The 27,785-nt window shown below is 46.1% G+C and overlaps 1 protein-coding gene across 12 annotated transcripts in view; it reads left to right on the top strand.

Annotated features, from left to right (window-relative positions):
• WDR93 (WD repeat domain 93) overlaps positions 1-25,090 on the top strand; it is a 53,909-nt gene extending 28,819 nt beyond the window's left edge. For 4 of the 12 annotated variants that reach the window (XM_017861242.1, XM_017861241.1, XM_017861238.1 and 1 more), the window contains 10 exons: positions 3,663-3,747; positions 8,790-8,961; positions 10,993-11,063; positions 11,656-11,742; positions 13,432-13,551; positions 14,959-15,172; positions 17,412-17,475; positions 19,203-19,359; positions 19,665-19,860; positions 24,734-25,090. In XM_017861242.1, the coding sequence (XP_017716731.1) occupies positions 3,663-3,747; positions 8,790-8,961; positions 10,993-11,063; positions 11,656-11,742; positions 13,432-13,551; positions 14,959-15,172; positions 17,412-17,475; positions 19,203-19,359; positions 19,665-19,860; positions 24,734-24,851 (1,284 nt within the window). In that variant the 3' untranslated portion in view covers positions 24,852-25,090. The other 8 variants (XR_001883180.1, XM_017861240.1, XM_017861244.1 and 5 more) reach the window with 8 other exon arrangements.
• The last annotated feature ends 2,695 nt before the right edge of the window (positions 25,091-27,785 follow it).

Here is a 27,785-nt window from a genome sequence, read left to right as displayed (position 1 = left end):
TTCAAGACCGGCCTGACCAACATGGTGAAACCCCATCCCTACTAAAATATAAAATTAGCTGGATGTGGTGGTGTGTGGCTGTAATCCCAGCTACTCAGGAGGCTGAGGCAGGAGCATCGCTTGAACCTGGGAGGCGGAGGTTGCAGTGAGCCGAGATCACACCACTGTACTCCATGCTGGGAGACAGCTGTCTAAAAAAAAAAAAAAAAAAAATTAGCCAGGTGTGGTAGCACATGGCTGTGGTCCCAGCTACTCAAAAGACTGAGGTGGGTGGATGGCTTGAGCCCTGGAGTGGAGGCTGCAGTGAGTCGAGATTGCACCACTGCATTCTAGCTTGGCGACAGAGCAAGACCCTGTCTTACAAAGAATAATAAAAATAAAAATAGTTACATTATATTTCACATTATACAAATAATAGATGAATGTATCACTCTTAGAAAAGTCCAGGAATTCAGATAAACAGCCCTCTCCAGAGGTAATCACCATTATTAGCTTGATGTGTGTGTGTGTGTGTGTGTGTGTGTGTGTGTGTGTGTGTGTGTGTGTGTGTGTTTGTTTGGTTTTTTGTATTTTTAGTAGAGACAGGGTTTCACTATGTTGGTCAGGCTGGTCTCAAACTCCTGACCTCAGGTGATCCACCCGCCTCAGCCTCCCAAAGTGCTGGGATTACAGGCGTGGGCCACCGCGCCCGGCCCCAGTTGATGTGTTTCTAGATCTTTAGTGTATGTTTACATTCTTATATTTATTTTGAAAAATATAGTTTTGCTTCATGGAATTTTTTTCTACATAAGTGGCATCATACTGTGTATATTTTCTTATAAACTTGCATTTTTTTACTCATCAATTTGTTTGTACATTTTTTTCTTTTCTTCTTCTTTTTTCATTTTGAAACAGGGGCTCACTCTGTCACTCAGGCTGGAATGCAATGGCATGATCATGGCTCGCTGCAGCCTCAACCTCCTGGGCTCAAGCAATCCTCCCACCTCAGCTTTCCAAATAGCTAAGACTACAGTTGTGTGCCACCATGCTTGTCTAATTTTCAAAATTTTTTATAGAAAAATATGTTGCCCGGTCTGGGCATTATTTCTTCTTAAAATATTAAGTAGACTTTACTAATGTGTCCATCTAGTCTTGGAGCTTTCTTTGTGGAACTACAAATTCAACCTCTTTAATAGATAAAGCACTATTCAGGTTACCTATTTCTTCTTGAGCAAGCTTTTGTACCTTGTGTCTTTTGAGTAATTTGTCCATTTTGTCTAAGTTGTCAAATTTATTGGCTTAAAGTGGTTCATAACATTCCATTATTATCCCTTCATTGTCTTTAAAATCTATTGTGATGTCATCCCTCTCATTCCTGATATTGATAATTTGTGTCTTCTCTCTTTTTTTCTTAATCAGTTTGGCTAAAAGTTTGTCCATTTTATTCATCTTCTCAGAAGAACAAGATTTTAGTTTCCTATATTTTCCCTATTGTTTTCTGTTTTCTATCTCACTGATTTCCAGTTTGTTTTTATTATTTCCTTTGTTCTGCTCACTTTGGGTTTAGTTTCCTCTTCTAATTTCTTTCTTTTTTCTCTTTTCTTTCTTTCTTTTTTTTTTTTCTTCCAAGATGGAATATCGCTCTGTCACCCAGGCTGGAGTGCACTGGGGTGATCTTGGCTCACTGCAACCTCCGTCTCCCAGGTTCAAGCAATTCTCTGCCTCAGCTTCCTGAGTAGCTGGGATTACAGGTGCCTGCCACCACGCATGGCTAATTTTTGTATTTTTAGTAGAGATGGGGGGTCTCACCATCTTGGCCAGGCTGGTCTTGAACTCCTGACCTTGTGATCTGCCCACGTTGGCCTCCCAAAGTGCTGGGATTATAGGCGTGAGCCACTGCTCCCGGCTGACTAGTAGATTTTTAGAAGTATGTTATTTAGTGTCCAAATATTGGAAATGTTACAGATAGCTTTTTTTTTATGGGCTTCTCATAAAATCCATTGTGATAAGAAAATCAATTGTGATCCAAAAACATACTTTATATATTTGAATTATTTTAAGTTTATTTAGATTTGTTTTATTCCCACAATGTTGATTATCTTGGTAAATGTTTATATGCACTTGAAAAGGATGTTTCAAGACCAATAAAGCTGTTATTGGTTAGGCTATTCAAGTCTTCTATCTCCTTCCTGTTTTTCCTTTTATACCCTTACTATATTCTTACTGCTTTTCTGTTTACTTATTCTGTACTTATTGAAAAGGAGTTTCTAAGCTTGTAGATTTATCTTTTTCTTCTTTCACTTTTACAGATTTTTGCTTCATGTATTTTGAAGCTTTGTAATTAGATGTTTAACAATTTGGAATGTTTTGTCTTCGGATGAATTCGTTGTTTTGTCATTATTTACTGACCCTTTGATTCCTGATATTCTTTGTTCAGAATTCTTCTATGTCACATACTAATATGGCCACCCGAGCTTTCTTTTGATTCATTTTAGCAAGATATATCTTTTTCTTCACTTTTGTTCTTATACATATTTGTGTCATTATGTTTAATATAACGAGTTTCTTCTTTTTCCCTATGGTTTCAGATAGTGTTTCATAAAATGAATTTCTTGGCCACGTGTGGTGGCTCACACTTGTAATCCCATTACTTTGGGAGGCAGAAGCAGAAGGATCACATGAGCCCAGGAGTTCAAGATCATCCCGAGCAGCATGGCGAGACCTCGTCTCTGCAAAACTAAATTAGCCGGGTGTGGTAGTGCACACCTGTGATCCCAGCTATTCAGAAGCTGAGGTGGGAGGATTGCTTAAGCTCAGAAGGTCGATGCTGCAGTGAGCTGTGATTGTTCCACTATACTCCAGCCTGGGTGACAGAGCAAGATCCTGTCTAAAAAAAAAAAAAGTTTCTTTTTGACCTCATATAGTTTGGTCTTGCCCTTTCTAAAAAATTGTTTCAAAGATGGAGTCTCGCTATATTGCTCAGGCTGGAATGCAGTGGCTATTCACAGGCACAATCATAGCACATTGCCACCTCAAACTCCTGGCCTCAAGCGTTCTTCCCACTTCAGCCCACAGAGTAGCTGGGACTACAAATGTGTGTCACCAAGGGTCTAGCCTTTTTATAGAGTCTGACAATCTCTGCCTTTTAATTGGGGTTATTTAGACCATATGCATTTAATGTGATTATTATTTTTTTTGTTTTGTTTTGTTTTGAGACGGAGTCTCGCTCTGTCGCCCAGGCTGGAGTGCAGTGGCCGGATCTCAGCTCACTGCAAGCTCCGCCTCCCAGGTTTACGCCATTCTCCTGCCTCAGCCTCCCGAGTAGCTGGGACTACGGGCGCCCGCCACCTCGCCCGGCTAGTTTTTTGTATTTTTTTTTTTAGTAGAGACGGGGTTTCACCGTCTTAATCTCCTGACCTCGTGATCCGCCCATCTCGACCTCCCAAAGTGCTGGGATTACAGGCGTGAGCCACCGCCGGCCTTAATGTGATTATTTACGTGTTTGGGTTTAAATCTACAGTCTTGCTATTTACTTTTACAATATTGCTATTTACTTTCTATTTGTCCTATCTCTTTTTCTTCTTTTTCCCCTCCTTTTCCACTTTCTTTTAAAATTAGTGTTTTGAATTATTCTATTTCCTCTATTCTCTTGGCTTATTAACTATGCCTTTTCCTTATTTTAGGATACGAATGCTTGTTTTAAAGGAGACATTAAACTGAGTCTTCCAGTTTACATAATGAAGATCAAACCACCTAAGCCTGTTACAGGTAAGTGTGATTCAAATCTCTCTCCTTTTGCCATTGATTTATCTGTTCTTTCCTCCTTTCTCCACATGTCTTATCTTTTCAATTTATTAGCAACAATATCAAAATTACAAACATAGTTATGAAGAAGAAATTTTTTTTAAACTCATAAGCTCTGAGATGTAAAAACAAAAAATGTAAGTAAATGCATTTGTATTACATACAGTTAAACTAACAGAATTGGAAGGTCAGGAAAGAAAGGTGTCTTTTCTGAATTGCCAGGATGAGTTCATTTATTCCTACATTTCTGTGCTAATTCATTTGACTGCTAGTTGTAATACATTCATTCCTACATTCCTGTGTTAATTTATTCATTATTATTTGCTGAATGCCCATAATGCACCAAGCACAAAGATGAGTAAAACACCTCTCCTCTCCCGCACTCTAGAAGCTGATAGTCTGCCAAGGGAGAATGACGAGAAACCACCATAGTAGGATGTGATGAGTACAGCAGTAGGGACCATCAGGGACTGTGAAAACTCAGGGTAAGAAGCGACTGACTTGCTAGGGAGTAAGCAAAGGTTTTATCAAAGAAAGGGACATTTGGGCAAAGTTTCAAAGAATGGGACTTGGTCAAGAGGAGTAGAGAGGCTAGCTATTGTAGGCAGCGAATACAGAGGATATCCTCTCAGCATTCACACAAGATCACAAAGACATATCTATAAGAATGTTCACCCTGGTGGACTAGTAGTTAGGATTAAAAAAAAGAAGAAGAAGAATGTTCACTGTAGCATTATGCACAGAGGTGAATAATTGGTTAAATAAAATCTGGGCAGTGCGCGGTGGCTCATGCCTATAATCCTAGCACTTTACGAGGCCAAGGTGGGCAGACTGCTTGAGCTCAGGAGTTCAAGACCAGCTTGGGGAACATGGCAAAACCCCACTTCCACAAAAAATACAAAAATTAGGCAGAGTGGCATGCACCTGTAGTCCCAACTACTTGGGAGGCTAAGGCAGGAGAATCACTTGAGCCCAGGAAGCAGAAGTTGCAGTGAGGTGAGATGGTGCCGTTGCACTCCAGTCTGGGAGACGGGAGTGAAACCCCATCATAAATAAATAAATAAAATAAAATAAAATAAAATCGGGTACAGTCATACAAAAGAATACTTTGCAACCATTAAAAGAACAAATGAGAGGCCAAGTGTGGTGGCTTAGGCCTGTAACCCTAACACTTTGAGAGGCCAAAGCAGGAGGATCACTTGAGCCTAGGAGGTTGAGGCTGCAGTGAGCTATGATCACAACACTACACTCCAGCCTGGGTGACAGAAGACGACCTTGGTTCAAAATCAAGAACAACCCCCCAAAAAGGGAAATGAAAAAGGTGAAGAATAGACAATTTTCTCTTGTAAAAGTATATGGTGGTCAAACTTGCTCTATCAATATTTATTATAAAACTGCAGTTATTAAGATAAAAAATAGATAAGTGAATAATAGAAATATAGATGAAATATAGAAATATAGATAGATAGAAATAGCAGATAGAAAAATGGAGGAAAAATAGGTGAATGAAACAGGATATAGAGACGAAAATAGACCCAGGCATAAATGGACACTTGATGCATTACAGAGGCAGCACTACAGAGCACTGGAGAAAGGGTGGTCATTTCAATAAGTGGTGATGGTGGTTTATATGGAGACAAAAATAAAACTTAACCCCTGCCTCATGCCATACACAAAACTAAATTCCAGAAGCACTGTAGAAGTAAATATATGAGAGGCAAAGCAGTAAAGCTTTTAGAAAATAATATAGCCTTTAGGCCCAGTGCAGTGGCTTATGTCTGTAATCCCAGCACTTTGGGAGGTCAAGGCAAGTGGATCACTTGAAGCTAGGAGTTCAAGACAAGTGTGGCCAACATGGCAAAACCCCGTCTATACTAGAAATACCAAAAAAAAAAAAAAAAAATTAGCTGAGCGTGATGGCATGCACCTGTAGTCCCAGCACTTTGGGAGGCTGAGGCAGGCAGATTGCTTTTGAGCTCAGGAGTTTGAAACCATCCTGGGCAACATGTAGAAACCCCATCTCCACAAAAATCAAAATACAAAAATTAGCTAGGCATGGTGGCGTGTGCCTGTAGTCCCAGCTACTTGGGAGGCTAAAGCGGGAGAATTGCTTGAACCTGGGAGGCAGAGGTTACAGTGAGCTGAAATTGCGCCATTGCACTCCTGCCTGGGTGACACAGTGAGCGAGACGCTGTCTCAAAAAAAAGAAAAAGAAAATAATATAAACAATACCTTTATCACCTCTGGGTAGAGAAAGACTTTTCAAATAAGACACAAAAAGTACTTACAATTCTAAAACATTGAATAAATTTGGCTACATTAAAATTAGGAATTTCAAATCATTCAGAGACATCATTAAGAGGATGAAAGATCATCAAGTCACATAGGTAGGTAGAAGTAATTTGCAAAACACGTAAAACCCACTAATGGTCCGTGTCCAGAATATATGAAGAATTACTACAGATTCTTAAGAAAAAGAGAGATAATCCAGTACAAAACAGGCAAGAGTATTGCACAGGCTATTCACACAAAAAAAAGATTATTTAAATAGCCAATAAACATGAAAAGGTGCTCACCATCATTAGTCTACAGGGAAGTGCAAACTAATATCACAGTGAAGTAGCACAACACATTCACTAGGATGGGTAAAATTAAAAAGACTGACCACACCAAGTGATGGTGAGGATGTGGAACAATCAGTACTCCCATATATTGCATTTAGCAATGAAAACTGGTACAACCACTTTGGAAAATGGTTTGGTATTATCTAGTAAAGTTGACAATAATTTGTATCCTATGACACAGTATTTGCACTGCTAGGTGATAGGGTGACAAACCATACCTGTTTGCCTGACTGAGGGGTTTCCTGGGATGTGAGATTTTTCAGTGCTAAAACTAGGAAACTCCTAAGCAAGCCAGCTTGAGTTAGTCACTCTACTTCTAGAATGTACCCATAGATTTGCAAGCAAGCGTGTTCCAGGAAACATGTGCATGAATGGTAATAGCGACATGATTTTGAATAGCCCCAAACACAAAACAACTAAATGTTCATCATTAGTAGAACAGATAAATTGTACTATATTTATTCAATGGAATACTATACAGCAACAAAAAATGAACAAACTGCAGCTACACACAGCAAAATGGATAAATCTCGTGAACAATGTTGAGCAAAAGAGGGCAGCTATAGAGTTAATACTGCATGGTTCCCCTTATGTACAGTTTAGAATCAGGCAAAATGAAACTATGGTGTTGAGGATGCATGTTTAGGTGATAAAAGCATAAATAAATGCAATGAAGTGGCTACCATAAAAGTCAAGAGAGTGGTTGCCACTCTTCCCAGAGAATTGTGATTAGAAAGGGGCCCCTGGGAAGCTTCTAGTGAGATGGCAATATTCTATTTCTTTTTTCTTTTCTTGTTTTTTTTTTTTTTTTTTTTTGAGACAGGGTCTCCCTCTGTCCCCCAGGCTGGAGTGCAGTGGTACAGTCTCGACTCACTGTGACCTCTGCTTCCCAAGCAATCCTCTCACCTCAGCCTCCCAAGTAGCTGGGACTACAGGCACAAGCCATCAGGCCTGGCTAATTTTTTTATTTTTTGTAGAGATAGGATTTTACCATGTTGCCTGGCTGGTCTCAAACTCCAGGGCTCAAGCGATCCTCCTGCCTTGGCCTTCCAAAGTGCTAGGATTACAAGCATGAGCCACCGCACCCAGCCGATGTTCTATTTCTTGACCTGAATAGATGATACCAGAGGTTTGCTTTATAATGACTCATTAAGATATATTAAGGTATATATTTTATGCTCTTTTCTGAATGTATGTTACACTTCACAATAAGAAAAAGGTTTAATAACTAAAAATAAGCAACAATGAAGAGGATCTATAGTACTAATATGAAATAATATCCAAAATATTTTAGTAAGTGAAAATATAAGGGGTATAATTTATAATAGCAATTCTCAAACTTTAGCTGCATCAGACTCATTTGGAGAACTCATTAAAACACAGATCGTTTGCCTATAGTGCCAGCTACTCAAGAAGCTGAGGTGGGAGGATTGCTTGAACCAAGGAGTTCAAGCCTAGCCTGGGCAATATAGCACAACCCCCATCTCAAAAAACAACCCAGATTGCTGGGCCCCACCACAGAGTTTCTTCTATTCCAGTAGGTCTGGGGTGGGCCCTGAGAATCTGTATTTTTAACAAGTTCCCAAGTGACTCTGTCACTGCTGACCTGGCATCATCTTTTGAGAACTAGTGTATCACATGATACTATGTGTTTATAAAACAAGTGTCTCCCTCTAGAAAGTTTTGCAATTGTCTCTGAGGAAGCAGTCAAGGGCACTGTGGAATCTCCTGGGCAACTTGAGGGACCCAGGCACCTTCCAAAGTGAACAGAATTCTGAAACTCAGGGTGCAAATCCAGAAAACAAGTCAGCCAGTTTTACTGTGGATTTAGGAACCCATGAAAAAGAAGGAAATGAAAGGTTATTGGGAAGAGAAATAGTAAGAAAAGTGACTGATGAGAAAGATGTTTTTGAAGGAAGGAATTGGGTAAGTGTTGGCATAAGAAGAGACTGAGACTGCCTAATTATGTGAGTCTTCAGCAGTGGCTGAAAAGTGATGGTAACTGGCAGATTTGGGGCCTTCATCAGCTGGGGAGACAGGGACAGTGATTTAAAGTCTCTAGTGGCATTGTGAACATTTCCCTGCCCCACCGCCCCCCACACCCCGGCCTTTGCAAATATTCTGTAATCCAAAAGCAGAGAGAATGATGTTGGGATGAAGATATAGAAGAAGGAGGACAGCAGCTGCTCTCTGCCTGGGCTCTGTAAGCTGGTGGGGTACAGGAGAGGCTGGGAGAAGACTGAATACAGACCAATTGCAGAGCAAGAATGGTTTCTGAGGATAAGGGATTCTTCAGGAAACTGGGAAATGTAGAGGAAGTAGGGGAAAATCAGGAAAGGGGAAGTCAGATGGCTTGACTAATTCTGTGTATTTTCAACCTAGGCACCCCATTCAAAAGCCCACTGGAAGTCTTTGCAAAGATCAAGGACTGCTACGGAATGGGCTCCGGGCAGAATCATTTCATCAAGGACAGTCAGTGGGAGCAGCAAGCTGAGATCTTCCAAGCTTCCTACAAGAAGTACCTAGATGGGGAGTGGGAGGAGGAGCCACTCAGGTGAGACCCCTAATCCCAGGAAAGCCAGGGAACCTCCCCAGGCTTCTGCTGTCTTGGCACATACAGGAATCAACCCAAGGACCTGAATTAATCTGAGATCTAAAAGCTCTTTCTGGGGCTGGGCACAGTGGTTCACACCAGTAATCCCAACACTTTGGGAGGCTAAGGCAGGAGGATCATTTGAGCCCCCGAATCTGAGACCAGCCTGGGCCACATGTTGAGACCTTATCTCTAAAATAAATAAGCTCTTTCTGGTTTGGGAGAATTTTCAGAGAACATCAGCAGATACTTTGAAATGTTGTGTGGAGATTGTTATTATACAACTAGAACAAAGGTTGATAATATGGAGTTAAAAGAAGAAATGGATATCTATGTAAATGAGAAATATAATTTATTTCAGTTTTATATATGACATCTCTTTAAAAAAATTTTTTTCTGGTTGTCTAAAAAACACAGAGGCCAGGCACGGTGGCTCAGGCCTGTAATCCCAGCACTTTGAGAGTCTCAGGCAGACGGATTACCTGAGACCAGGTGTTTGAGACCAGCCTGGTCAACATGGTGAAACCGTCTCTACTAAAAATACAAAAATTAGCAGGGCGTGGTGGCGGGCACCTGTAATTCCAGCTACTCAGGAGGCTGAGGCAGAGAATCACTGGAACCCAGGAGATGGAGGCTGCAGTGAGCTGAGATCACACCACTGCATTCCAGCCTGGACAGAGAGACTCCGTCTCAAAAAATAATAATAAAAATATAAATAAATAATAAATAACACAGAAGATCCTAAAGACAAATAAAGTCACCGCTACTAAAATTTTTCTCCATTTCCTTCCTGCCTTTCTAAATGTAATGTAGCATAGGTGTATAATTATTATAATATATGACTTTCCCATCTTGGTGAGCAGTTAGGTCTCATTAGCTCCAAATTGTGTTGGAGAGCCCCCGTCTTTGAAGTATCGATGAGGGAGCTGGTTTTACGAATTAGGTTTCCTCATAGCTACTGTGGATCTCAGGAATGTTCTTGTTCTCACACGGGAAGAGAAATCTCTCGTGCTGTCAAATGGACCTTAAATTTTCTTACTTCAGGACACAAAGTCTGAAGGCTAATCCCTGACAACAGCTCTCTGTTACTGTCTGAAAACTATGACAAGATGCAGTGGTGTGCTGGGGCTGGCTCCTATGGCATAGTGAGATAATTAGGGTTTTGCAAGCCAGTTGTTAAACCACTGTTAGTTGTCCATTGTGGGAGCATTTACACCATGAAAATCTGCAAACCCTTGGCCGGGCGCGGTGGCTCAAGCCTGTAATCCAGCCACTTTGCGGGGGAGGGCCGAGACGGCGATCACGAACAAGACTGTCAGGAGCGAGACCATCCTGGCTCAACACAGTGAACCTCTCTAGCTAAAAATTTTACAAAAAAAAACTAGCTGGCGCGACGGTGGCGGGGCGCCTGTAGTCCCGGGCTACTCGGCGAGGCCTGATGGTGGGAAGAATGGCGCAAAACCCGGGGAGCGGAGGCTTGCAGTGAGGCTGAGATCCGGCCACTGCACTTCCAGGTCCGGCGACAGAGCCGAGACTCCGCCTCAAAAAAAAAAAAAAAAAAAAGAAGAAAATCTGCAAACCCTACAAATTGGGGCCTCTTTTATTTAAGAGACCCAGTTTATCAGTACAACACTGGCTGCATTGCCCCTGAGATAAGAGAACATCTGTGTAGATCACCTAAGTCTGCTCTTTAAGGAGATCTTCCCCAAAACAGAAGTGGCTCTCCAAAAGACAGCTCTCTCTGGCAAGAGCTCTACACACCACACTGGCCCAGGAGTGATTCCCAGCCCCACCCAACCTGCCCTCACCAGCATCCAAGGTCAGCACATCCCACCAGGACCAGCACCTAGAATGTGATTTGCTTCATGGCCTTCGTACACCTGGGAAGGTCCATTCTAACTATGTATTCTGGTTTTAGGACCAAGACTCTGCCAGCATCTCTCCTTGCCAGGGAGTCTACATGGCTCTGACTCATGTCTCTTTCTTTCCCAGTACAGCCACCTTCTATTTCCTTCTTCCTAGCTGCCTCTTTGCAATGCCAACGGAAGTCAAGGGCCCCACAGGTAAATGAACATGAAGTGGGTGGTTGTCCTAGCAAGGGGTCACCTTGGGGAAACCCCTCAGCAAGCCCTCCCAGAGATGTTCCCCAACAAACCTCGCATGGTAGGAGGGAATGAAGAGGGGAGTTCAGTTGCCAGCTGTAGCTTGCCAGTTTCTGTTTGCATCTGTGGCCCTTGAGCACAGGTTCCCTGATCACAAAGGCTGGCACTGCCTTCAGAGAGTGGTTGCCATAGGAGAAGGCATGAGCCCACAGCCACTGGGCTGCTTCTGGGTATGAATTTGTCTTGCAGAAGATGTTACTTAAAACACAGAGGGTGTGAATTTTCTAGATGTGAAAGCAGCCAAGGGGGAGTTGAGACTGTCCTCCCTATTCAAGAAGGTGAGCGGGCCCCAGGAACAGCCCTCATGGGGCTGCCCAGTCCCTCTCTCTTGGGAAGCTCACTCTTCTCTTGGGTGCTGCCCATTAAAACAAACCACTTCAGACTTCAAACCAGCTTCCTCTTGCGCAAACACCTCTGTGCAAACCAAAGGCCACCCATATTTATTATGTAACACCCATTTTCTCTCTCTCTCTTCCCCCCCCCCCACCCCCAGGAATGACCTGTGTCCTTGGTATACACTGGACCAGAAGTCACAATTTCTTCCTGTATTCACTAAACCGAACTCTAAAGGATAAAGCTGGTACTCTACTGCTGAGATGGGAGTCACCTAAGCTCAGGACTTGCAGACATGTCCTTCTCCAGCTTAGCTGAGAGCATGTGACTGACATACATCAAGTGTCACTTTAGGGACCAGATCTAGGCAGGCAGTAGGGGGCTTGGTGGGTATAGTGTGACCCCAAGAATCTGTCTCTGAAATGTCATGTTCCTTAAAGACAACAGGTCAATAGGGACAAAGTCTACAGTCAGGTCTACAGGGCTCCTTAAGCAGCTAAGGTAAAAAGAGAGTAGGCTTGGCTGGGCGCAGTGGCGCATGCCTGTAATCCCAGCACTTTGGGAGGCTGAGGCATGTGGATCACCTGAGGTCAGGAGTTCGAGACCAGCCTGGCCAACGTGGTGAAATCTCATCTCTACTAAAAATACAAAAATTAGTCGGGTGTGGTGGCACGCGCCTATAATCTCAGCTACTCAGGAGTTTGAGGCAGGAGAATCACATGAACCCGGGAGGCAGAGGTTGCAGTGAGCCAAGATCGTACCACTGCACTCCAGCCTGGATGACAGAGCGACACTGTCTCAAAAGATAAAATATAATAAAATAAAGAGAGAGAGAGTAGGCTTGGAATCAGAAGGTCAGTGCTAATCCTAGCCCAGCTGTCTGCAAACCATGTAGCCTCAGGCCAGTTGCTTCACATCCCAACCAATTTTTCATGTAAAACATAGAACTAATTAATTATACCATTGTTGCCTAGTGCATGAGTTTGTTGAAAATAGCAAAATCCAGAGAGTTTCTCTATGTGAAAGCTCTTTGAAATTGAAAGGCACTAAGGAAATACAGGTTGTTGTTGTTTTACAAATTTATGGAGGTGACCAGGCATGGCTCACGCCTGTAATCCCAGCACTTTGGGAGGCAGAGGCAGGTGGATCTCTTGAGCCCAGGAGTTTGAAACCAGTCTGGGCAACATAGCGAGACCCTGTTTCTACAAAAAATAACCAAGCAAGGCGGCATGAGCCTGTAGTCCCAGCTACTCAGGAGGCTGGGCCAGGAGGATCACTTGAGCCCAGGAGGTTGAGGCTGCAGTGAGCCAAGATCACACCACTGCACTCCAGGGTGACAGAGTGAGGCCCCGTCACAAAAAAAAAAAAAAAAAAAAAAAAAAATTAATGGAAGCAATTACATGAGCAAGTTTGCTTTGTGAATATTCCTTGAACTGTATACTTGTTATATTTTATATTACACTTCAAAAGTAACATTAAAAAATTCACAAAGGAGGAGTTTCTTTTCTTCCATCCCTTTCCCAGGCAACCTGGCTTCTAATCTCCTTCTATACTGACTGTATGGCCTTGAGCAAGTCACTTCTCTGCCTCAGTCTCCTCATCTTTAAAAAGAGGATACTAATAGGACCTACTTCATAGAACCCTTGTGAGAATGCAATGAAATTATGTGTGTAAAGTGCCTAACACAGTATCTAGCACCTAGGACATATTCATTAAACATTAACTGTGGAGTAATAACAGTGTGACATTATCTTATCATCCTAGGCAAGGAGAATAGCACTTCATAAAGAGAAGGAAGATGGTGAGTCCAGACAGGTGTTCCTGGTTCCCATTCCCTGAACAGGCAGACCAGTTTGAGTCACAGGTTGTCCAGGTAGAAGTGATGGGTAGGTGCAGAGTCTGGGGGGAACCGGTTGAGTATTGTCCTTGCCCCTAGACCCCGAGGGTGTGTGGCCCTGTGCTGCGCCCATTGCAGTCTCTCAGCTCAGCTGCTCCTCCTCCTACCTGGTGCTGGCCTGCGAGGATGGTGTGCTCACGCTGTGGGACCTGGCCAAAGGTGAGCCCTCCCTGCCTTTCTACCTAGTACCTGGGTAGGACTCTGGGCAATAAGTCTGGGAGCTCTAGAATTCCCACAGGCCCTGGGACCTTCTGTTACCTCTGTGTTCTTAAAGTCACCTTGGAGAACTGGTCCTGCTCTCCTCTCATTCATTTATTCAACAAACATTTATTGGATATAATATGTGCTAATGCTTCCCACTGCCCATGTGTTTTTGAGTGACTTCTCTGAGCCTGGCACTGTACTAGGCTCTGGAAGTGTGACCATTGCCTTCATTCTTACACTCCAGTGAAGAAGTATGTCTGGCACAGTACAGGTGATCACAGTGACCTCAGCCCTCCTCCTTCCCCCAGCTCCCAAGCTCTAAATAAGTGAGTCTTCTTCCCTGCTATTCCCCTCCATTCCCAGTCAGCAGGAACTCTATTGTATTGGAGTTAAGAGACCTATAAAGCAGTCAAAGTGAGACCATTAGCTATTCTGGATGAGTGGCATTGTGGTGGAGTTCTAGGGTCCTGGGTCCAGCTTTGCAGATAGAGAAATCAATGATACTGCTTCCTAAATTCGTCAGCCTCTAGGGAAGCAGCTCATTAATAACTCAGTGGTTTGCCATTTTGCAGTTGGAGATGTATTTTCCTAGAGAGTGGAGGTGGGCCACCTTCACTGGGCAGCCCTCCTGGCAGGTGCAGAGCATCAGAGATAGTACCCTGTTTGTTGAGTAGCTTGTGATCAGACTAGGGAGCTGACTGTTCTCAGGGAGGCATCTGTCAAGCTAGCAAATTGCCTTCCTCACTTGGCTATCACTTTCTGAAGAATGCAGTGGTTATTTCAACTTTGGAGGATATTTTCCCCACACACTGCCAAGATAAACACCACTAAAGACCCTCCTTTATTTTACTTATTGAACCAACAGCATTATTACAGAAGCAAAGGATATTTCAAGGAAAGAAGAATGATGATGATTTCATAAGCCCTTGACCAAAATAGCTTGTTTTCATTTTTTTCTGGATATTAAGTTCTTGTTTGGCCACACACACACACACACACACTGCCTTCTGAAACAGCTGTGCCTCCCCCTGCCCGTATGCCTTTGCATCCCATGGTCAGCTGTGCCTCAGTCCCTGGCTGGGTTGTAGCTTCCTTCCTCTCCAGTGCTGACCCTGCCCTCCTCCATGTTCTTGCTTCTCCCCCTCCCCAATTCCTCTCCAGACACAGCAGCATTCCCCTGCAGGGTGCTTTTCTCTCCCATTGGGCACTGGGTTTACTGGTTTGCTCTCACAGGGTACTCATTGCTTGATTTTGCCTTCACATCCTACAAGTCCCTCACACACTTGCTGGTCACAGCCCCTGTGCCCATGGCCCCCTCCCCTATCCCCTTTTCTGACCAGCTTGTGTGATTACTTTCTCCAGGATTCCCTCTTGGGGTCGCTGCTCTTCCTCAGGGATGTTTCTGCCAAAGCATTCACTTCCTAAAATACTTCTTGGTCCACAAAGGACAGAATATGTATCCTGAAGGTCCAGTGAAATCCCAAACGAAATGTGTGGTACTGTGCACAGATGCCTCCCTCCATCTGTTGGAGGCTAGTGGGACCCAAGGACCCACCATCAGTGTGCTTGTTGAGAGGTCAGTAACTTGAGGGCTGGACAGGGTAAATAATCAGCCAGACAGATTATTTTAATTGCTATTTAATAGTAAAATCTGACAGCCTCTCTGACTACAGTCTACCTTTTGTATAGTCATCACTCTCCTGGTGAGTTTCTGAAGATCGCCAATGTCATATATATATTACAATTTTTTCTAACAAAATTGTATGATGGCACATCTGCTATGGTTTGACTATCCCCTCCAAAACTCATGTTAAAACTTAATCCCCGTTGTGGCAGTACCGTGAGGTGGGGCCTTTAGGAGCTGATTGGATCATGAAGGCTCTTCCCATATGAACGGGTTAACCCACTCATGCATCAGTGAATTAATAGGTAAATGGATTAATGGGTATCATGGGAGTAGAAATGGTAGCTTTATAAGAAAAGGAAGAGATAGCTGAGCTAGAACATGAGCACACTCAACTCCCTCACCATGTCACACCCTATGCCATCTCGGGACTCTCTAGAGAGTCCCCACCAGTAAGAAGGCTCTCACCAGCTGTGGATCCTTGACTTTGGACTTCTCAGCCTCCAGAACTGTAAGAAATAAATTCCTTTTCTTTATACATTGTCCAATTTTAGGTATTCTGTTATAAGCAATAGAAAATGGATTAAGACAACATCCTTTCTATCCCACACGCCAAGAGGCTCATTTCTCCCGCAGTAACCTTCCATCAGTTTCCCCAGGGATCTCTCTCTCTTTTAAACATTTAAAAATATTTAATGCATGCAAATGAAACTGTATAATGTGTGTGTGTGTGCATGTGTGTACGTGTGTGTGTGTAATAAAGAATAGTGAGATCAATTCCCCTATAGCCGTTGGAAATCGATAATCTCCAGTTCCATTTGGGCTCCCTGTATGGCTCTCCCTCATCAGTCCTTCTTGCTCCACCCCAAACACCTTATTAATTACCTAATGCTAAATAACAAACCACCCCAAAACTTAATGGTTTAAGAAAATAGTCATTGTTTAGTCCTTGAGTCTGTAGGTCAGCAATTTAGGCTGGACTCAGTCCATTTCTTCTACTGGTCTCACCTGGGCTCTCAAATGTGCCTTCAGGCAGCTTGCAGCTCTTCTAAGATGGCTTCACTCATACACCTGGCAGTTGGCAGGTTATTGGCCAGGGCACCTCGGTTTTCCTCATGGTCTCTCCTGCAGACTAGTACAGGCCTCCTCACATGGTAGTCTAAGGGCTCCCAGCAGCAGGAGAGGGCAACCCTAGCACACAAATGCTTTCCAAGCTTTTGCTTATGTTGCATTTGCTAATGACCCATGGGGCAAAGCACATCCCACGTCCAAGCCCACTTTCGAGCAGTAGAAAAACAGACTCCGTCTTTTGATGAGAGTCACTGCCAAATACAACCAATTGCTTTTCAATCTACCACACCATTTTTATAAATTCGTCATTCCTTTGCTCTCCTTTAAGAATTAACCACATTTAGGCCAGGCACAGTGGGTCACACCTGTAATCCCAGCACTTTGGGAGTCTAAGGTGGGAGGACCACTTAAGCTCAGGAGTTCAAGACCAGCCTGGGTAACATAGTGAGATCCCTTCTCTGTGAAAAGAAAAAAAAATTATTAAAAAAAGAAAAAGAAGTAGCCACATTTGTATGACTGTATCTCTAGACAGTACATTATTTAGCTTTGCATATTTAGGAAACTTATAAAGGGAACCATATTCTATATATTTTCCAACTTGCCTTCCTTCCTTCCTCCCTTCCTTCCCTCCTTCCTTCCTTCCTCCCTCCCTCCCTCCCTCCCTTCCTTCCTTCCTTCCTTGCTTCCTTTTTGGTTTGAGACAGGGTTTCCCTCTGTGGCCCAGGCTGGTCTTGGGCTCCTGGGCTCAAAGTGCTTGGCCCCCAGACTGCTTGGATTACAGGTGTGAGCCACTGCACCCAGCCTCCAACTTGTTTTTCAATGGTATTTATTCTGCATATTGCTTTGCAACATTGTTCACAACAGCCATACATGTTGATGAATGTAGCTCCAGTTCTTTTCTTTTCATTTATGTATTATATTTCATTGTATAATATACCACAATGACTTAAGCATCCTCCTAATAGATATTTGGATTGTTCCTAATTTTTTGGAATATGAACAGCCTCCTCACATATTTCTTGATTTCTCTGAATTTCCCCAGGATACATGCCTAGAAGAGGATATCAAAACTTTTAAACTCTTAAAGTAGGAGAATGCCTGTGTGTTTTCTGTCCTATAGGCCTGTAAAGCACCTGGACAAAACCATCTGTGCAGTGGCCCCAGTCCCAGCCTTACCTGGCATGGTAGGTTCCCCATGCCTCTCTGTGAATGCCCCATGCCTCTCATTTGAATGTGTGAATGTGTCCATCTATCCTTTAGAAAATGCTTATTGAAGGCCTGTTATGTGTTAGGCACTGGACTAGCTTTCGGGCTTACAAATAGAGAAAGAACCTGCCTTCATGGAGCACACAGCTCATTTGGGAAGACAGAGAAGTCACCAGACAGCTGCCCTAGAACATGAGAAAGGCTGTAATAGGAATTTTTAATGGATGCATGGAATAGAGAGAGGAGTCACCTAACTCAACCTGCAGAAGTTGGCAGCAGGGCAGGACAGTGTGTTTTCTGGAGGAGGTGACAGCTGAGCTGAGCCAGAGCAGTTGAGAAGGCAACACCATGGAGGCAAGAGAGCACTATGTGTGTCCTGGGCACTGCAGGAAGTTCCAGCACCTGCCACATGAGATTGCTGTGGAATGTGGAGAGGGAGGAGGCTGGGGTGGGAAGACAGGTGGGCCAGACCATGGAAGGTCCTGTACACTGGGCAGAACAATACAGATATGTCCCTGTGTGGGATGGCGCTCAAAATAGAGAGGTCAGAGAATGGGAACAGCATGTTTAGAGCAGGGATGGAGAGTTGAGAGATCTCAGTTCAGAGATAGACTCCACATTCTGGGCTACCTGTGGCTGTTGCCAAAGGAGAGGGAAGCGCGCACGGTTGATCCTCACTTGCAGAGCTGACTCCCCAGTCCTTACAGGGCCCACTGCAGGCCTGGAGAGAAAGTCTGTGATTCCTGATGTGGCCCTGCAGAGGGTGAGGGGCCTATAGGACCCCCAGGGGAGGCTCCCAGAGAGCCGAGGGCTGAAAATGTAGATTCCATGCTCACCAGCCAGGTACAGTTAGTGAGTGTTGGTTGAAGTGGGGGGTACAGCAGGTTCCCCTAGTTAAAGAGAGGGAGTGAATAGAGAAGAGGTTCCCATGGGCACTACCATCACTTACAGGACCTGGAAAATCAGTTCACAAAGTGACCGAGAGGGGCCCCAGGGAAAACTGCATGGGGACAGTCCTGCAAGCAGAGAGGAGAGTCTGAAGAAAGTGAGAGCAGTGTCCTGTGCTGCAGAAAAACTAAGAGCATGGTGGAGACAAGTGGCTGAGGCTGGAGACAGACGCAGGAGGTCGGGGAGTGGACAGGGTGTGGAGAGACCCTCTTGTGCTGGGGAGGGGAAAGTGGTATGGCAGCTGGAGGAGGATGTCGGATCAAAGTGGGCTTTCTAAGGATGGGGTGAGTTCAGTATGTTCACTACAGAGAGGAAAGAGCCCAGGCAGGAGGGCGTCCCCAGCTCAGCTCTCAGGCCAGGAGGGGCTGTTAGATTGAGCAAGGTCCCTGAGGCAGTGGGAAGGAAAGGCATTGGGAGCACAGGTAAGAAACTGAATCTTGGCCACATGGAGGGTGAGCTCTTCAGCAGAGATGCAGACAGCTTGGAAGAGAGGTCAGGGAAAAGGTGGAGGAATGCATCACCCTGGAGCAGACAGCATGTGGAGGAGGGCCTGTTGGCTGAGGGGGACTGCGGAGGAGCCGGCATACATGTGTGTGCAGGTCCCCAGCAGCCCTGGATGGATCCAGAGGCTGGGGCCCAAGAGGTTTTATGTCCAGCTGCTTCTCTCATTCCTTACTGGGGTGACCTCTACACTCGACCTTCCTGTGAGGGACAGTGTCCAGTAGAAGTCCCCACTCACCATCTATTTGCTTCCCAGATGCTCATCTTTTCCAAGAATGGCTCTGTGTGCCTTATGGATGTGGCCAAGCGTGAAATCATCTGTGCCTTTGCCCCCCCGGGAGCCTTTCCTCTGGAGGTCCCCTGGAAACCAATGTTTGCCGTGTCTCCAGACCACCCATGTTTCCTGCTCCGAGGTATGGAAAGGGACCAGGGCTGATGCCCGCTGACCATTTCCCTGACTTAGTTCTCTCACAGAGAGACCTCCTCCGATCTCTTCCCAACTCTGTGCCCCCTCCATCATAGGCCAGAGTGAACCGCAGCTCAGTCCTCACAGCACACTTCGATAAAATGCCAGCAGGGTCTTCTTTCTGAAGTCACAGCTCAACCCAGATGACCCAGCCTTTATAAGCAGAGAGCAGCCCCCACATGCTCACTGGACCACAAAGCCCACCGAGAAAGTGATTGCTGCACAGAACATGGTGTTCTTGTCTTGTTACAGGAGACTATTCACATGAAACCGAGTCCACCGACAATGCTGGAATCCAATATTCTGTTTTCTATTTTAATTTTGAGGCCTGCCCACTCCTGGAAAATATCTCAAAAAATTGCACCATTCCTCAAAGGGACTTGGATAACATGGCCTTCCCCCAAGCACTGTCATTGGAGAAAAGATGTGAGCGTTTCCTCCAGAAGAGGTAAAGAGTTCTGTGTCTTCACCCCCTCCCACATCTGAGGTTGTGTCTGGATTGAGGGATAGTGGAGTTTGTTTTATGGTAAATCCTTTCAGCATTGAAATTTCCGCTGGCCAGGCATGGTGGCTCAAGCCTTTAATCCCAGCACTTTGGGAGGCCAAGGCAGGCGGATCACCTGAGGTCAGGAGTTCAAGACCAGCCTGGTCAACATGGCAAAACCCTGTCTCTATTAAAAATACAAAAATTAGCCGGGCGTGCTGGCACACGCCTGTAATCCCAGCTACTCGGGAGGCTGAGGCAGGAGAATTGCTTGAACCTGGCAGGCAGAGGTTGCAGTGAGCCAAGATCGCACCACTGCACTCCAGCCTAGGCGACAGATCAAGTCTCTGTCTCAAAAAAGAAATTTCCCCTAAGTGAAGGGTTCTACCCCATGATAGTGCATGAGCTGCACTCCACCTCACATGTGGATTGGTAGAAAAGGAGTCATTAATTCAGGCTGGGAGAAAAGAAGGGCTTCCAGCTGGTGTTTTCTTCCTGTCAAGACCATCTTTTAACTTTCTCAAGTCCCTCAAAAGTATGGGCCAGGCGCGGTGGCTCAAGCCTGATAAATTCCACACTTGGGAGGCCCAGAACGCGGGCGGATCACGAGGTCAGGAGATCAAACATAGTGCTAACACGGTGAAAACCCGTCTCTCACTAAAAAAATACAAAATCTCAGCCGGGCGAGGTGCGGGTGCCTGTAGTCCCAGCTACTCGGGAGGCTGAGGCGGGAGGAATGGCGTAAACTCGGGGAGGCGAGCTTGCAGTCACTGAGATCACGCCACGCCTCCAGCCTGGGCGACAAACCAGACTCCATCTCAAAAAAAAAAAAAAAAACGAAAAAACAAGTATGTTTGGCCGAGCGCAGTGGCTCACACTTGTAATCCAGCCACTTTTGGAGGCTGAGCGCGGCAGATTGCTTGAGCTCAGGAGTTCCGAGACCAGCCTGGCCAACGTGGCAAAACCCCATCTCTACAAAAACCACAAAATTAGCTGGGTATGGTAGCACATGCCTTTTGTCCCGGCTACTCTGGAGGTTGAGTGCTTGAACCTGGGAGGCGGAGGCTGCAGTGAGCCGAGATGGTGCCTTTGCATTCCAGCCCGGGTGACAGTCAGGCCCTGCCTCAAAAAAAAAAAAAAAAAAAAAAAAAAAAAAAAAAAAGGAACAAAGTATGTTTGGGTTGTGAGACACAATCATTAAGATGGGGTTGGCAAACTATATGGGCCATATCCAGTCCACTGCCTGGTTTTATAAATAAGGTTTTATTTGAACACAGCCATACTCACTTGTTTATGTATTATCTATGGCTACTGTGTGCTATGGCAGGATTGAAGGCTGTAGAGGAGATAGCGTGACCTATAATGTCTAAATTATTTACATGTGGGCCTTTACAGAAAATGTCTGCCAACCCTTGATCTAAGCCCCCTTTCTTTTACCCATCATTCAGGTAAACTGTGATGCGTGTGTTTCTCCTCTTCTCCTTCCTCTTCCCGCTCTCCCTAATCCTGCAAGCACCATTCTCTTGCCCTCCTTTCTGCTATCAAAGCATAAGGCACAGTACTCAGGCTGTTCTGGAGAAATAGGTGTCTCTTCTAATCCATCTCACAACAAATTTCTGGGGATTTGCAAATCCTTGTTGATGATTCCTTTTGTGATCTGACCTCACATTTGGGTGGATTGGGGTCATCACTGGAGCCCTGGATCCTCATCCCGGGCCTGCCATTACAGAATTAGGTGGCTCTGGCAGGCTCCTTTCCTTCCAGGGCCTCGATGTCCCTATGTATGTAATGTGACCTCTGAGATTCTGTGATCTCTCCAATCACCATAATGTCCCTTCACAACTGTTTTCCCCCTTTCTCTATGTAGACTCTTTACTCAGGGAGGATTGAAGTAGAATGGTTAAGATATGCAGGTCTGGAGCCAAACAGACCTGAGTTTGATTCTGACACTACCACTTAGAATGAGCCCTTGGGCGAGTTACTTAGCCTGTCAGAGGCTGTTTCCTCATTCAGTCAAAAAACACATATTGTGCACCTGTGAGATGCCAGGCTGTGTTCTGACCATTTTAATGATGGCTGATTTTTTGGGCTTGAAGTATTAAGTGGGATGATACATGGAAAGTACCAGGCACAGAGTGGTTGCTCAGTAAATGGTAGGTATGACCATGATGATGGCTCCCTGCTAATCCAAGTTCATGCCTGGGAAAATTCTAAACATGTGCCACTAGGTGGCACCATAGCTCCTCTCTGCTTCCCAGCTCATACCTGCACTTAACAGGGGCGTTCAAGTCCTTCCTGCGTTGTAGTGTAGGTCCCTGGGAGGCTCTGTATACCTCCTGGAGGGAAATGTGCCTATTCGTCAGGAGACGAATATGGTCTCATGAGTCTCTGGGGAGAGAGAGAGACAATGAAGAAGGCGATGGTTGACACTGGCCCTCTCTAAGAGTGTTCAGCTATTCTTCACAGGAAGGGTTTGTTTTTTGTTTTTTGTTTTTTTGAGACAGAGTTTCGCTCTTGTCGCCCAGGCTGGAGTGCAGTGGCGCAATCTGGGCTCACTGCAACCTCTGCCTCCTGGGTTCAAGCGATTCTCCTGCCTCAGCCTCCTGAGTAGCTGGGATTACAGGCATGCGCCACCACAGCCGGCTAATTTTGTATTTTAGTAGAGATGGGGTTTCACCATGTTGGCCAGGCTGGTCTTGAACTCTTGACCTCAGGTTATCTGCCTGCCTCAACCTCCCAAAATGGTGGGATTACAGACGTGAGCCACCATGCCCGGCCTGATTTTGTTTAAAAGCAGCAAATGTATAGATTACTTTTTAAAAAAGTGTTAAATTGGCCGGGCGCAGTGGCTCACTCCTGTAATCCCAGCACTTTGGGAGGCTAAGGCGGGCGGATCACCTGAGGTCAGGCGTTCAAGACCAGCCTGGCCAAAATGGTGAAACCCCGTCCCTACCAAAAGTATAAAAATTAACTGGGCCTGGTGGCGGGCACCTATAATCCCAGCTACTCAGGAGGCTGAGGTAGGAGAACTGCTTGAACTAGGTAGGTAGAGGTTGCAGTAAGCTGAGATCATGCCATTGCACTTCAGCCTGGGCAACAGAACGATACTCTGTCTCCAACAAAAAAAAAAAAAAAAAAAAAAAAAAGTGTTAAATATTCTATTCTCTTTCAATAAGTAAAAGGGATTTATTTTATTTTTGTTTTATCTATTTTTTGAGACAGGGTCATCCAGGCTGGAGTGCAGTGGTCCAATCACAGCTCATTGCAGCCTTGACTTCCTGGGCTCAGGCAGCTCCTGCCTCAGGAGCAACTGGGACCAAAGGCATGCGCCACCACACCCAGCTAATTTTTTTATTTTTTTTGTAGAAACAGGGTCTCCCTATGTTGCCCAGGCTGGTCTTGAACTCCTAGGCTCAAGCGACCCTCCCACCTTGGCCTCCCACCTTGGCCCTACAAAGTTCTGGGACTATCGATGTGAGCCACCATTCTCAGCCTAAAACAAACCATTTTAGATACAGGGAATTCTACTTAGATTGGCAGAGTTAAGATCAAAAATACAAAGTACACATTGCTACTTTATCTTCAGCCCTTTCCTTTAAGAGGCAAATGAACACAAAATACAGTACACCTTGCTTGGTTCTGAGACAGTGAAGGAATTTCTCCAGTGTTAAATATATTCATATAACCAGTTATATAACTCTAAATATAAAACCTATCTCCAATACTTTTCTTTTCTTTCTTTTTTTTTTTTTTTTTTTTTGAGATGGAGTCTTGCTCTGTCTCCAGGCTGGAGTGCAGGGGCACAATCTTGGCTCACTGCAACCTCTGCCTCCCAGGTTCAAGCAATTCTCCTGCCTCAGCCTTCCGAGCAGCTGGGACTACAGGCATATGCCACCATGCCCAGCTAATTTTTGTATTTTTTAGTAGAGATGGGGTTTCACCATGTTGGCCAGGATGGTCTCGATCCCTTGACCTTGTGATCCACCCACCTCGGCCTCCCAAAGTACTGGGATTACAGGCATGAGCCACCGCACCCGACCTCCAATACATTTTTAAGATAGCATTCACTATCTTTGTGAAAAGTTGAACATTACCAGCCAGGTGCTGTGGCTCACGCCGGTAACCCCAGCAGTTTGGGAGACTGAGGTGGAGGATCACTTGAGGCCAGGAGTTCAAGATTAGCCTGAGCAACACAGTGAGACTCCATCTCTACATCTACATCTATAAATAAATTAATTAATTAAATTAATTAATTAAAATCTTATCTCCAGATAGATGTCCCATATGCAGAGCCTCAAAACAAATCAAAGCTATGGTCATTGTCTTTCTCCCCCAGAGGACTCCTCTTCCTGTTTGCCTAAGCATTTTAACGTCATTCAGCTGCACCCCTTCCCCACCACAACCCCACCGACAGCCCCTCCACCCTGCTAAGCATCACAAAAGTGTCTTTTTGTGAGTGGCGTATTTCACTCAGCGTAATGTCCTCAAGAGTCATCCATGGTGGAGCACGTGTCAGAACGTCTTCCTTTTCAGTCTGAATGTTCCGTTGTGTGTAATACCACAGCTTGTTTGCAAATAGCCTTTTAGTTCCTCAGTTCGCCATCCTGTCTACCCACATGCACCTCACAGGTTAGAATGCTAGACCCATCATTCCTCCAGGAAAGGCTTTCTGAGCACCTGCTGTGTACCAGGCCGAGTCCTGAGGACACACAGGTGATGTAGGAGTGTCCTCTTAGAGTTTCTCAGAGGAGCAGAGGGTAGTAGAGCTCTGCCCTGGGGGCTCGGGAGCTGGGGAAGTGAGGGGAGATTCCTCTCATCACAGTTGTGTGGTCCTCAGCTATCGGAAGCTGGAGAAGAACCCAGAGAAGGAGCAGGACCCAGAGAAGGAGCAGGAGCACTGGGCCCGGCTTCAGAGGTACTCCTTGTTGCTCCAGAGAGAGAGCTTCAAGAAGTGAGGCTGCCACCACCCTCTCTGAAAAGGAGGTTTCAGCCACTAGGCAGGCGTTCCCAGGACGCTGAGGCCAAGAGAAATGTGACAGAGCCAGAGCTCCACAGGCCTGCACTCGGAGTCTGGGGCCTCTGCAGAGCCAGCAAGGGGAAAAGTATAATCTGGGGGACTTTTAACCACTAAGCCTCTTGTCAGAGCCTCAGGCAGGCAGATGTGTCACCCAAATAAAGTGATATTGTCTCCAGACTCTCACGTTGCTGTGGTATATAACCCATCATTCCCACCCAGTCCAAACCCCAGCAGGGCCCAGATGACGGTTTCAACCAGAGTCCTTGGCCTGGTGAGGACCACTCACCTCCTAGGCCCTGGAGAGCCACTGTCCTCAGATGAGCAAGATGCCCCACCCACCAGCAACAGTGAGGCCCTGTGTTCTCCCCACCCGCTTCTCCCTCCCCCGGCTGGCTCACACCTTTATAGAATAGTATGGAGGAGCTGAGGCTCAGGGTGGTGGTGTAAGGGCCTGAGGCCACACAGGTATGAGAGGCAGAGTGGGAGGGAGAGGCGGCAGGCGGGAGCTGGGCCACTGCTGCCCCGGCCTGCTGGCCCGGGAATGCTAGAGGCGGCTGGGCAGAGAGATGCCTTGCTCTTCTCTAGAAACTGTCCTCCCAGAAAAACCAGATGGAGGGGTCCCCAGCAGCCCAAGGGATCCGTGAGGTCACTGTGTGGAACCTTGGAGGCTGAGGGGGATCAAGTGTCCCAGCCTGGTCCTAGGCCTGCTTGGTCTCTTGGGTGAGAAACTACCTGGGAGGGTGACTGCACACAGAGTTTGTGATGGCTGCTGCTTTTGCGGCCCCATCCACTTCCTCCCTGGGTCACACACCACATTCCTTGTTGGCCAGTCACCTCCCGTGTGGCACTGATGCTAGCTGGCTGACTGTCCCCCTGGATGAAAGGATCCCCGCCTGGAGACACTCTGGCCCTCTCCACACCCCACCATGGGAATGAAATATAGCCACCAACATAGCTCTTGACAGTAATTCCCTCTGTACAACAGGTGCTCTGGCAGCTCTCTGGAGATGAGGGAGGAGAACTTAGGAAGATGGTCTTGGTTTACACACCACCTAAAGGTGATGGGGAACCAACATTTCCGTGGTTAGTGTATTTTCCACTTAAGCTTTAAGCAACCTTGTGGAACACAGATGTTATCCCCATTTTACAAAGAAGGGAACTGAGACTCAGGTGAGACAGCGTAGAACAGCCTGTGTCAAGTCCCCATGGGCTTCTCCATAGCAAATGCTAGAAATCCAACACAAACTACCTTAGCAAAAAGGGGATGTGTTGGGTCAGATAACTTAGCCATTCAGGAGTCATGCTCTCGGTGTGGCTGGAGTCTCCCTCCGCCTCTCAGTTCCAATTCCCCCTTCAGGCAGGCCTTCCGCTTGGATGACACTAGAAGCACCCGGTGGACCACCCCTTCCTAATAGTGCTAGCGAAGCCCTGAGCCTGCTCCTCACTGGCCTGCATGTGGTCTCTTTCCTGAACTGCTCACTGTAATGATGGTCAGGCATGCAGCAGGTGTCCATCCCTGGAAGGAGGGAGAGGTCTTGCCACCCCCAAACCAAGGACTGACAGGGGAAGAGCTCTCTGGGGAAAGGAAATGACACGGCCATGAGGGAGGAAGGCAGGAGGGATGCTGAGCAGGCAGACAACAGAGGCACCTGGCCTAGGAGAGCCAGCAGGGAGCCCCGCCCACCCTCTGCCAAGACATGTGCTGCCCACACCTGGCCACCTTCTCCTTTCCCAGCGTGTGAGGGGAGAGCAGGTGGGGAGAGAGGAGCTGAGGCATTCACAAGGCATCTTATGTGCCGGGTCCCACCAGCAGGACAAGGGAGAAGGAACCAGGGCTGGTCAGCACTAAGCTGGCACTCCTCAGCTGGTAGGCTGAGCTGCCAGGGCTCCAGTGACCTCCGCCTATGCAGCCCCAGGCAGAGCTGGCCATGCCTGTGGACCCGAAAGAGATCCTTGCCTTCTGGGTGACAGACCCCATGGAAACATCAAGAACCTTATGTCGGCCAGGCGCACTGGCTCACGCCTATAATCACAGCACTTTGGGAGGCCGAGGCAGGGGGATCACGAGGTCAGGAGATCGAGACCATCCTAACACGTGTTAGACCATGGCTAACATGGTGAAACCTCATCTCTACCAAGAATACAAAAAATTAGCCGGGCGTGGTGGCAGGCGCCTGTAGTTCCAGTTACTCGGGAGGCTGAGGCAGGAGAATGCATGAACCCAGGAGGTGGAGCTTGCAGTGAGCCAAGATTGCGCCACTGCACTCCAGCCTGGGCGACAGAGCAGAGCAAGACTCTGTCTAAAAAAACAAAAAAACAAACAAAACAAAACAAAAAAACAATCTTAAGTCTTCTCAGGGACTGTTGGAACTAGAGTAAGGCAAACCAGTGCCCAGGTGCACCATCCACACATCCACACAGCATTCATACCTCCACATAGAACCCAAACCTCCACACCTCCACACCTCCACACAGCATCCACACCTCCACACAGCATCCACACAGCATCCACACCTCTACACATCCACAGAGCATCCACACCTCCACACAGCATCCACACCTCCACACACCCACACAGCATCCACACCTCCACACAGCATCCACACCTCCACACATCCACATAGCATCCACACCTCCACACAGCATCCACACCTCTACACATCCACATAGCATCCACAACTCCACACAGCATCCACACCTCAACCAGTCCACACAGCATCCACACCTCTACACATCCACATAGCATCCACACCTCCACACAGCATCCACACCTCCACACATCCACACAGCATCCACACCTCCACACAGCATCCACACCTCCACACATCCACACAGCATCCACACCTCCACACAGCATCCACACCTCCACACA

Source organism: Rhinopithecus bieti, unplaced genomic scaffold (assembly GCF_001698545.2).
Source record: "Rhinopithecus bieti isolate Rb0 unplaced genomic scaffold, ASM169854v2 scaffold_57534, whole genome shotgun sequence".
Taxonomy (NCBI): domain Eukaryota; kingdom Metazoa; phylum Chordata; class Mammalia; order Primates; family Cercopithecidae; genus Rhinopithecus; species Rhinopithecus bieti.
This window is presented reverse-complemented; position numbering and strand designations above follow the sequence as displayed.